General features: G+C 45.0%; 2 protein-coding genes across 3 annotated transcripts in view; both read left to right on the forward strand.

The window, feature by feature from the left end:
- Nucleotides 1–2608, forward strand: part of COMMD1 (copper metabolism domain containing 1) — a 261731-nt gene extending 259123 nt beyond the window's left edge. Inside the window, exon 4 of one of the 2 annotated variants that reach the window (XM_014525903.2) lies at nt 2480–2608. The gene's annotated coding sequence lies outside the window, so the exon portion shown is untranslated. The remainder of the gene's footprint in view (nt 1–2479) is intronic. The other variant, XM_025192260.1, reaches the window with a different exon arrangement.
- Nucleotides 1–4953, forward strand: part of B3GNT2 (UDP-GlcNAc:betaGal beta-1,3-N-acetylglucosaminyltransferase 2) — a 30344-nt gene extending 25391 nt beyond the window's left edge. Inside the window, exon 2 of the mRNA XM_025192228.1 lies at nt 2480–4953. Coding sequence (XP_025048013.1) covers nt 2489–3682 — 1194 coding nt within the window. The 5' untranslated portion in view covers nt 2480–2488 and the 3' untranslated portion in view covers nt 3683–4953. The remainder of the gene's footprint in view (nt 1–2479) is intronic.
- The last annotated feature ends 6986 nt before the right edge of the window (nt 4954–11939 follow it).

Raw genomic sequence — 11939 nt, forward strand, 5'->3', positions numbered from 1 at the left:
GCGTCCTGCAAGGGCCCCACATTACCTGGGGCCTTCTTTTTACTCCCTATGTATTTAAAAAAGGACTTCTTGTTGTCCTTAATCCGGGAAGCTAGTCCCAGTTCCATCTCTGCCTTGGCCTTCCTAACTACCCCCCTACACCCCCGAGCAACTGCCGAATAGCCCTCCTTGGTGAGGACCCCTCTTTTCCATTGGGAGTAAGCCTCCTTTTTAGCAAGGAGACATTCCTGGATGTTTTTGGTGAGCCATGGAGGCTTGTATGCTCTCCTGCCCCCTTTGATCCTCGTCGGGACTACCTTCTTTTGGGCTTGGAGGATCGTCTCCTTAAGGAGCGACCACTCCCCTTGAACACCCGGCTCTCCTCCCCTCTGAGACTTCAGCACTCCTCCAGCTATCCTCCTTAGCTCGTTGAAGTTCGCCCTCCTAAAATCTAGGGCCACAGCCTGACTGCTTGCCTTTGCCACCTTGCGCTGAATGGTGAATTCCAGCAGGCAGTGGTCACTGTCGCCCAGGGGGTCAAGCACCCGCAGCCCCCTCACCAGGTCGTCGCCCGTGGCCAACACCGAGTCCAACAAGGCATCCCTCCTGGTGGGGCTGTGCACCTCCTGGGTTAGATGAAGGTCCTGGACTCTGTCTAAGAACCTACGGGAGCACTCAGACCTGGCTGACTGCTCCTCCCAGCAGATGTCTGGGAAGTTCAGGTCCCCCATGACTACCACACGCTTAGCCTTCGCTACCTCGGTGAGCTGACCCAAGAATTCCTGGTCAAGCTCCTCTCCTTGGTTGGGTGGTCTATAGTAAACTCCCACCGTTAGGTCCCTTTCCCCTCTTTTGCCTTGAACCCTAACCCAAAGCACTTCAGAGTGCTTCTCCCCTGACTCTTTACTAATTAGCGAGGATGTGTATTCCTCCTTGATACAGAGTGCCACTCCCCCCCTCTCTTTCCTAACCTGTCCCTCCTGTACAGGAGGGTTGTACAGCCCTCCCGTACAACCCTCTAATAGTCTAGAAGTTCTTATTTGAAATGTTTTAAAAGAAGGTGCCTAAAAGATGAGTTTTGGTAGCACTACAGGAGGAAGGGGAAATGCATTTTTCTTGCGCTTTGTTTATATATAATCACAGCAAGCTTACAATTTGTCAGAGATCAAATAGAAGGATTTTTGAGGAAAAGAGATCTTAAAAAGTTAAAGAGCAGCATTTTGTTGAGAAGCTCAGACCCTGCAGCATGAAGTGTAAGCGTACCTACCAAGATGATAGGTACTTCCTGGGGATGTCAACCTGAAACCTTTAGATCAGGGGTTAGCAACCCCCTGCATGTATGCCAGAACATGGCATGCGAAGACATTTTTGTCTGCCCGAGGTGTGCATGCCAAGTTACAGGGAAGGGGCTGGGGCTGTGCTGCCACAACAAGGACTGGGCCTCTTGTAGCTGGCCCCGCCTCCCTCCTGCCATTCACCTCAAGGCACATGTGCACCTGCTGCTGGTGACAAGCTGGGCCAGGGCTCTGTGGACTGCGGTGCAGCTGCTTGCAGCCTCCCCGCCACCTGTCGCAAGCAGCCTGGCCTGCATGGCAGGCGGCAGGGACCTTTCCAGAGTGTGGGCCACCTGGCAGGCAGCTGGGAAGCTGCAAGCAGCTGCACTAGGGTCTGCAGAGCCCAGACCCAGTTGATCGCTGGTGGTGGATACATGCACACCTGGGGCGGGTGGTGGGGAAGATGTGTGGGGCCTCCTCATAGTTGTGGTCGCGCAGCCCCGGCCCCTTTCCCACTGTCCTCCCCAAAGCATGCATATGTGCACCTGCCACTGGCAACAAGTCGGGCTGGAGCTCTGCAGATGGCGCAAGGCTCCACCCACCATGGAGCCCAGACTGCTTGCAGCAGGTGGCAGGGAAGCTGCAAGCAGCTGCGCTGGTGTCTGCAGAGCCCTTACTCATTGCCAGCAGCAGGCACATATGCGCCATGGGCAGGGTAGGGGCCCCGACTGCACTGCCACAAAGATCAGGCCCCTCAGGACTCCTCAGCCATCCATTACTAGCACACCAACATCTTCCAAATAGAGGTTGTGGGTGTTTTTGGTGCACTGCCCAAAAATGTTGCTGACCCCTGCTCTGGATCTTATGTCTTTGCTTGAACCTGCAGGACATGTAAAAATCTCTCAAAGTAGTTAATTGCTAAGTTGAATGCTTATACCAATACATTGATCTATTGTAGAAGTTTAAGTAAAATTTTAGACTGATGGAGACTTCCTTTTGTAATAGACCCTAAGCTCTTACAACTGTAACAAAGAACTTACATACTAGAGGGTTGTGCATTGTTGCAGGGGGAGTGTTGTTTAAGCAAGGAAGACCCCAGATCTTCAGTCGTTGACTTGAGCTTGTTTATGGTTTTGAAGTGGTTGGAAATATTCTTTGTTGTTCTGAAATAAGTAACATGAGGAAAACAATTGAATAAAATATAACATCACCCCTTTTCTTTTCAGATATGAGAAATGAGTGTTGGACGCAGAAGATTAAAGCTGTTCGGAATTCTAATGATGGTAAACTTTTTTATTTATGTAATTGTGGAAGTTTCAAGAAGTGGTGGCCACGAGAAGACTGCAAAAGGACAGGTTGTTATACCTACCAGCAAGTTCTGGAGGAAATATACCCCTCACAAGGCCTATTGGAACAAACAGCAACAGAAGCTTGATCTCCTGTACAACCCCATTTTAACCTTGCTTTCCAATATGACTGTAGAGGAAAGTTTGATTTCAAATGCTAGTGTTCTGAATGCCTGTGATCCTGACCCATCAGTGACTTCAGAGGTTAATGACTTTGCAAATTTGCCAGACAGATTTAAAGATTTTCTGTATTATTTGAGATGTAGAAATTACTCATTACTAGTGGATCAGCCAAACAAATGCAAACATAAACCTTTTCTGCTGCTGGCTATCAAGTCACTTATACCACATTTTGATAGAAGGCAAGCAATTCGGGAATCTTGGGGGAAAGAAATTAAATCGAGAGGTATAACAGTAGTGAGGGTCTTCTTACTGGGGCAGACCCCACCAGAAGATAACTTTCCCAACCTGTCAGACATGTTGAAGTTTGAGAGTCAAACTCATAAAGACATTCTTCTTTGGAACTATAGAGACACTTTCTTCAACTTGACTCTGAAAGAGGTGCTGTTCCTTAAATGGGTCGCTAGCAGTTGTCCAGATGTCCAGTTTATCTTTAAGGGGGATGATGATGTTTTTGTGAATACCCATCAGATCCTGGATTACTTGAAGAGCTTATCAAAGGACAAAGCCAAAGACTTGTTTATAGGTGATGTGATCAAAGATGCTGGACCTCATCGAGAGAAAAAGTTGAAGTACTACATCCCAGAAAGTGTTTATGAAGGTTCTTATCCTCCATATGCCGGAGGTGGTGGGTTTCTGTACTCTGGTGACTTGGCATTGAGACTGAATAATGCATCTGACCAGGTACTTCTCTATCCTATTGATGATGTTTATACTGGAATGTGCCTTCAGAAACTTGGGCTTGCTCCAGAAAAACACAAAGGCTTCAAAACATTTGATATTGAAGAGAAATACAGGAATAACATATGTTCCTATACAAGCTTAATGTTAGTGCATAGCAGAAAACCTCAAGAAATGATTAAGATTTGGACACACTTACAGAATCCACACTTAAATTGTTAATGCGTTAAGTAATGTGTATAAGTGTCTTAAGTCCAAATACTTCTTTTCTAAGTTTGGGTCTGATTTCGTCTCTGAACTATTAAAAGTCCTTTGTCTTCATTAGTTAGAAACTTTTTTTGTCCATACTTCAAAAAGTGAGAATGGTAATGTAATAACTTTTGAGGGTATTATGTGAAGACTTGGTCCTGATCTTTCCACTGTTGCAGTGGTCATTATGTTTCAAACTTGCCTAAGAATAAATTAAAATAAACTTCAGAAGTTTTAACACCCAAATCATTGATTTGGTTAGCGGTTTGTAATGTTGGAAGTATGGAGTTACCCACTTAAAATTGCTGTTGCATCTTTCATTATTGGTGATGGGAGATGTAAACTATTTCCATGAAAGATGCTGCCTGAATGAAATAACAACATAACTTGCAAATTTAGAAATCAGAGGAAATCGAATGTTATTTAAATGCTTTAATGTTACCCTTATTTACTCTCCCTGTGTCCTATCCTACAGTATTTTCTCATTTAAATGTGATCTGCTGTGCAAAAATGTGTCTATTGAAGTCTGGAGGATTTTCCCTTTTTTGAGTAGTGCTTTTTCTTCAATTTATTTTATTTATTTTTTTAAGCACAATATAACTTCAAAAGGGATAAAACTTAAAAGAGCTCTGAACATGCAAGGAGAAGGAGAGGTATCATCTTGGCAATAGGCACAGTTTTGTTTCTGACTTTTTCAAAGCATAAATGATATTTTAAATGGTTTTGTCACTCCTATGAAAGGCTACTTGGTCCATCTTGTTTTCTGTATTGGCTCCAAAACCCTTACCAAGTAGCTTGATTTGATACTGAACTGTGAAATTGCACTTAGCTTATAAAAATTTGGTTTGGATCTCTTCTACAAACTGGTAGCAAATCTAGAATTGTGCAGATCTTCTTAAATGTTTCAAAATTTAAAACTGAAACTTAGAAGTTGCATGATGTCTCATGTAGGGTTAAATGTTCTCAAAACTCAGAATCTTTTTTTTTTCTTGCTGTTTCCTCATTTTGCTTATATGAGAGTTATTCTAATAGCGACTGCTTCCTTTGTATATGTAGAAGTGCCTGTCTATTTATTGTTCAGATTGAAGACCAAAACATTTTCTTAAATATATTTTGTGTAACATTTTATTTGTATAGTGTTGTCACTCAGATATTTAAATAGAGCATGATATTTTAAATCTGAGCTGTGTAACATATGTTAAATAAAGCTAATTGTTATTTTTGAATTTGAAAAATAAAATGTGATTTAAGTAGTTCTTGTATATCTCCTTCTACATTTTAATACAGACCTGTGGAGCTATCAAGCTGTTAAATGCATAAGAAACCATAAAAAGCTATTTTAAAGAACTTCTTAGGAATATCAAGTTGTTTATTCAGTATATTACTGTTTGCATTCTAGAATGCAGTAGAGATGGCAGAAAGACCTGCTGAGTCCTAATTATGTTTTAGCTTTCTAAGTACTTAAACTACAATTAGGCTGAGACAACATCAAATAGTAAAGAGCAAAAATAATGAACCCCTTTTTAAAACCCCTAGGAAAAACTGCAGCGTTAGAAATAGGGAATTGTTTGTACCCATTTCTGTACTGTGGCAGGAGGGTGCCGGGAGTAGTACAAAGAGGCAAGGAAATAGGATTAAGGCTTGGTAGCTAATCCTGCCCCTTATTTTTGTTGTTTAAAAAAAACTGCTTTCCAGCTATAATACTTATTTGAACTCTTGTTCTTTCCCTCCTTGAAAGAACAGATTTTATGTCCTGTTGTCTGTCCACTCCCCCCCCCCCAACCCCTTGCATACGCACTTGAGGCTTCCAGAGCAAAATAGTCAATAATGGACCTCCAAGGCTGTTGCAAGGGTCCCAGAGTACCTGAAATGAAAGCAGCAAATAGAGAAATACCCAGGGCTATGAGGAGTGAGTTGCGACAGGGAACTGGAGATCAAAAAGAAGATGAGAAAACAAACTGCAACTACTTGAGGGTAAGCAACACTCTTCCCCCCTCCCCCCGCTCCCAATTTTGTTAATTATATTGTAGTGTTGGTGTGCTATGTACTATAACACATACAACTGAACAATTAAATTGGTCATACATTTTGTTACAAGGAGAATGTTTAACAAGATGTAAGTTTGAAGGATTATGGGGCGAAGATGAACAGAAGTGAGTAGTTAGCAGAAAGACAACCAAAATGCACAGTATTACTGACTTTAAGGTAGTGGAGCAGATCATTTGCTGTAGTGGAGGAAGGAGCAGCATGGGAAATGCAGAAATGAAAGCTATCTTAAAATCAAAATAAGTAAATAAACAAGGGTGGAAATGGGTTTAGCCGTGATAAAAACCTATGGGCAGCATGAAGAAGTTGGACCTTACTCAGATAGGAAAACAAAAGGAGTGGCACGACTTGAACACTGGAACAATTGGTCTCCTTAGAGGGACAGGCAAAGAAGGTGTTTGGCTGCAGCTTAATGAATGGAACATGGTAGGAAGAAAGGAGGCGGCATTATTTCCCTGGTGGATATTTTACTCTGCCAGATTCTACCATTAGGACCCACTGGTTTCTTGTCTATTGGGCCCTTGTCCTTAAATCCATCCTTGGGGAAAATGGGATGGGGGAGAAAAGGACAAATAGCAAAACAGATGCCAAAAAGGAAAAAAAAAAAAATATTTTTTTTTAAATGTTGAAAGTGCCCTACCATTTTCAGAGTTGTTGGTTGTAGCCATGTTGGCCTAACGACATAGGCAGGCAAGGTTCATTTACATGCATTAGTTTTGTGCTGGACCGAAGCCAGGCAATGCGTAATCCAGTTGGATGGATGCCTGCTTTTTTTTTTTTTTTTGGTCAAGTCAGATTCTTTTGCCAGTATACTTGCTGGACTAGCTGCTGGCTTTATATGTTCATCCCCCCCCCCCAATTTCCACTAACAAGGGTAGTTGTTTCCTTGTCAAATCTTGGTACCCCCTGCAGTGGATTTTTTTCCTCCCTTCCACACCCCACCCTGGAATTTTTTACTTCTTTTTTCCAAGATTTGCAAGCTTTGAAATGAAATGCAGCACTTAAAGGGCTAGTGATAAAGAAAATCCCCTGATTGTGAGGGATTGGGTTATTGCTAGAGACACTAAAGACCAGATCTAAAGGTTTTAGTGTTCAAAAGTGCAGGCAAGTACATAGCAGAATGAATGAATACAAAGTGCCTAAGTGAGTTGAGTACCTAACTTCAGTTACTCTTAAAAATCCTGGTAGGCACCTTCATACTTCTGTAAATCTGGCCTTGAAGGATCATGCATTTGTTCCCTTGGACTCTGCTGTATCTTTTGTTTTGTTGGCTAGTTGATTAGGCTTTTGGCATGATACCTGAACTTTAGCCTGCCTGTCCTCCAGAACTACCACGCCTCCAGTCTGAGCAAGTTTGCCATTACTATGGTCTGGCAGGGTGTGACTACATTACAGAGCCATGATAGAACCTCCGCTGCCAGCCTAATCCCCCATCAGAAAATGGATCATGCTACACCTTACAAACAACTTAAATCAGTTCTTGTACAGGACATCTTTGAGGATGACTGGGGACAGGATTTCTTTTGTCTTAAGATTTCAGGGAAAGTCTTAAAACTTATGAATTGGATCATGACAAAAAATGGAAATTTGTAAATGCCCCACAGAACATATGATAGAAGTCTGTCTCATTGCTTTTTATTAACCTTGGCCCATGATTTTTTTTGCTAAAATCTAATAACACTTTTTATAATATTTGTCTTGGCCAAAACTTGTGCAAAGAAGTCTCAGACCTGGTTAGTAAACCAAGTAATTTACTTTAAACTAGAGACAAGCAGAATGGCAGCTAATGTGTTACTTAGACATGCCTGTATATGATGCACCAGCCATTTACATGTGGCTCTGTTTAACTCTCTTTGTAGAGATGCAAGTACTAATTATGCCAGTGCTCCCAGCAATTCTGGGCTGCAGGGTAGGTAAATTGTACGGGGTTGGTCCACAAGCAGGCATGGCCCCAAACTCGTGCCTGGTTGCATCTTGAGCCATATGCCAGATGAGGTTTATGGCTGTGGCCTGATCCAGTGCACAAAGTATGTCATCTGGCCACAAGGTTTGGAAATTTGGTGGTGGGAAGCAGTGGCACTGTTATTGGCCACTGCTCCCCAGCCACCAAATTTCTAGGGTCGCAGGAGCTCCTTGCCTGCATAACCTTTTCTAGACGAGGCAGGAAAAATGAAGACTTCCTGTGCTTTAAAGGGATGTATAATGGGAGAAAACTATTACTGGCAACTGCCTATGATGCAATTCCCATTTGAACCCCTAGCCTTCCCTCTCCAGACTTTTCCTCCTAGTATAATTTGCAATGCTCAGTGAGATCTTCCATTCACTTCCCACTGCCAATCCTCTTGCTTGAACACCGTCTCTTTCCTCCCTTTGAAGTAGCTCACTTGCCACCCTCTTTCTCTCCCCATCTTCCTCCCCGACTGTCCAGTCTTGTGTGACTTCATCCAGAACTACTCCTTTGTTCTTGTCTTCTCTTCCCCTGTATTGTTTCAGTTTTTAGCACTCTCCAATGTCCTTGATTCTATGTACCTTCTTATCCATTGCAGGGGTCACTTTCCCTGGGTCATTCTGGCTGACAGGCTGAATCAGACCTAGATTCCAAAACAGTCTTCTACCCTAGCACTAGAATACCTTACCTCATGTAAGGGCCTGATTCTGCTCCTGATGAATGGGATTTTGCAGGAATAGCAGAATAGAATTTGACCCTCTCTTAGTTGTGTTTGGGCAGACTAAACTGTTTGAAGCTCTCTAAAGCCTTGAACTTTATGGGTGTTAATTAATGCCTTCAGGTTAAAGTAATGATAGAAACAAAGTTGCATTGTTTATATTAGAAATTAATTAACACAATTTTATAGCCCAAAGTGGATTGTAACCTTCATTTTACAGTAGTTCAAGGTGACTCCTATTTTTTGCTCATGAAGTTAAAACCAGTGAGAGGCTATCATTGTCATTTATTTCCTACAGACAATATTGCTTTGGAGAAGCTTGGAGATAGGAGTTATTTTTAATGCCTACAGAAACTGTCAGGCTACCTGTCAAAGCTGAAGGCTGCATAGGTAAGTGAATATAACATTTATTGGAATTACAGGATTCTTTTGCATGTTACTACTGAATTTTGTCTGCTTTCCAGTTTTTAGGTGTTAATACTATGCGGGGGGTTGTGTGTGTCTTGAATTCATAGTTCCTCCTGTCTACTCCTCCCCTTTCAAAAAAACATTTCTTTCAGATGAAAATGTTCTGTCTGTTTTGGGATGCACAGATGATACTATGAGGCCAAACAATGAAAGTAAGTTCCATCATTAAGGAGACCCCTACAATTTCACTTTATGAAACCAGATTTTGAAAAGACCATTTGGGTTATAATTTTATGCTATTTGCCCACAGTTCAGTTCTGCAAATGTAAAATTTACCTTCACTTTTCTTTCCTGCATTTCCATTAGGTTGTTAGTTTCCTTAACAGTTTTCATTCTGTGTTCTGCTCTTTTTCCAATACCCATTAACTTGGTCATTTGTTGATGGGTGACAGCATTTGAGAAGGCATGACATTTTGTGTGAAATGGCACCCATGTATATCAAAGTGGGCATGGAGGTGAAGACCCACTTGTTAGCTTATTACAGCCATGATTCTTTCTGTTGACAGAATGATAGCAATGATGAAACGGCCGTGCCCTACTTAGACTGTTTGTATGTGAATTGTTGTGCCTAACTAGGGTGACAAGTCTCAGATTTCAGCATCCTAGCTGTTGGAGAAAATTGAAGCAAAAGTCCTGGGCTGGCAGGAACTTACCCACATGCGTTGTGGGGAGGGGTGTCTATGGCAACCCGGAAATTCAATTTCAGTTTTCTCCAGGGAACCCAGCCAGTGGGCTGTTCCCTGGTCTGGACCCCGCTGGGCTGTGAGTGGAGTCTTACACGCTAGAGTTGGGGCAGAGGGGTGCGCATGGAGTCATGGGGTCAGGGTTGTGTGTGTGCGCACGCACATGTGCACCACGTTGTCCTTCCTGTCCCTGCTCCTAAGAGCCACAGGCTCAGGGGGGGTGTGTGTGTGTGTATACATGTCAACCCCTGCTTTTGGGGGAGGGGGGGTTCTGTGTGTGTGCTTGCGCATGTCATACTGTCCCATCTGGCCCCACTCCTGGATGGTGTGTGGGTGTGCACACGCACCCCTGGGTTGTCCCAGTGCTAAGTAATCGCAGCACCTATCCCTGCCCCTGCTTCTTGCCTCCAGCCCTGTCAGCCATGGGCAGGGAGTTGGGAGGGATGGGGCACACCCCCGCCATGCCCCCACAACGTGGGTGTAGACCCAGACACTGACCCTGGAAGAACCCTTGTGCTTGGGCATAGGCCCACGACCCTCAGCCCTGGCACCTGCATATCCAGCCAGAGACCCCCATGCTTCTATGGCTTGGGCAAAGCCCATCAGACCCTGACCCTGGCACCCTCACACCACATAAATGACAGAGGTGGTCAGGCACCCTATTACCCAAACCCCAGCATAGATATGTCACCTCCTAAGCAGGAGTCAGTGAGAGTGGCTTGCCTCTGGTGGTTGAAGTGGCAGGGGCAGAACATCAGGCTTGGGCTCACATGGAGGCTACCCTATACCCCCTATGGCTTGGACACTGCTGGCAGGTACTTGGGCTACATGCAGCTGCGGTGTTACAAGGGCTTTTTGGTCTGCAGCTATAGGGTCCTGGAGTACTAGGGCCAGGGGAGGGGAGAGCAACAGGGACATGTGAAAGTACATTGCCCAACAGATACAAGCACGGGCTACAAGAGGGACTACATGCAGTTTGATGCTAAGATGAAATGGATAAAGATATCCAGTACAAGCACGTGCATGACACCAATAAAAAGTCCAGGGCCAGGAAGCAGAGCATGCCCTCTACAAAGAGTTTGTCCCAGTTCTTCACCATAAGCAAGGCTGTTGCCACCCTGCACACATATAGCAGCACTGGGGGGCAGGAGGAATTGTTGGCAGGGACCCACACCGTAAAAGGCAGCTCCAGGTTCAGGAAGGCCCCAAGCCAATGGGACACTGGGTGCCCAGGAGCAGGTCCCCAAGGACCATGCTTAAACATGTGCGCAGGAGCAGGTGGAACTCTGACACTACAGACTTGTGACCCAGAATGTGGACCTCAAGGCTATGCCCTTCGCTTTGCAGCTGAACTTGGCCCCCAGGACACTGCCCCCCTTTCAGCTGTGCAGAGCCACGCAGATCCCCGACTACCAGTGCAGTGGCCACTGCTGCAGCACAACCTACAGCACTCATGGCCAGCCTTCATCCCCAGTTCTGGTAAAGACTGGAACTGATTGAGGATGCTCTTCTGCCTGGGGTGGTATGGCTTTCCTCTGCTCCATGCAGCTGTGATGGGGACCCAGGTACCAGGGAAAATGTGAAAACCCTGGGGGGAGGGGAACAGGCAGGCTGTGCCCACAACGAGTGGGGTGGGGAGATAATGACAGAACAATGCTCCACCAGTCCAATGTCTTCTGTGCAAGCCTATCTCCAGAAGGCGGTTACCAGACCCAAACTGTTGGCCTTTTCTGCACCACCCCCACCTCTGGAGGACCAGGGGCTACTTGGAGCTATCCCTTCAATCACAGCCCTCTTGCAGGCTGTTGTGGCAGAGAAGTCCAGAAGAGGAGGGGGCTCAGTGCATGGATGGAGGGGCATGGCACCCTGCCTTGACTGCTTGAAGCGCAGGGCTCCAGGCCACTAATTTCTCAAGAGGTTTCTGTCTTTCAGCACTGGGCAGATCAATCGCCCCTCCCCTTTTCCCTCTCCCTTCCTAAAGTGCAGCCAAGGTGTGACACCCCCCCTGCTGCCCCCAGCCTTCGGCAGTTTGCAGCCCATCTCCTATTCTGTGAAAACATAAATCTGCCTCATTTGCACCTCTCTGCCTTCTCTTAGGGCCATGCTCTGCTACTGGGAGAAGCTGAGCTTCTTCCCAGCTGCCCAGAGCATTGATACTGAAACAGCCCCACCCCCCTTGTATGCCTAGGAAGGCACAGAGATTTTGCACTTTGCCTGCAGAGTTCGATAAAAACAGGGCTAAGTGCCAGTGCCCTGCATTCCTCCTCAGTAAGCAGCGCCATGGGCCAGATGGCAAAGAGGTCAGAGATCAGGGGATGGGAGATAACAGAGCTATCTATGAAAACAACCAGAGTTGCAGTACAGCAG

Source organism: Alligator sinensis, unplaced genomic scaffold, assembly GCF_000455745.1.
Source record: "Alligator sinensis unplaced genomic scaffold, ASM45574v1 scaffold219_1, whole genome shotgun sequence".
NCBI lineage: Eukaryota > Metazoa > Chordata > Crocodylia > Alligatoridae > Alligator > Alligator sinensis.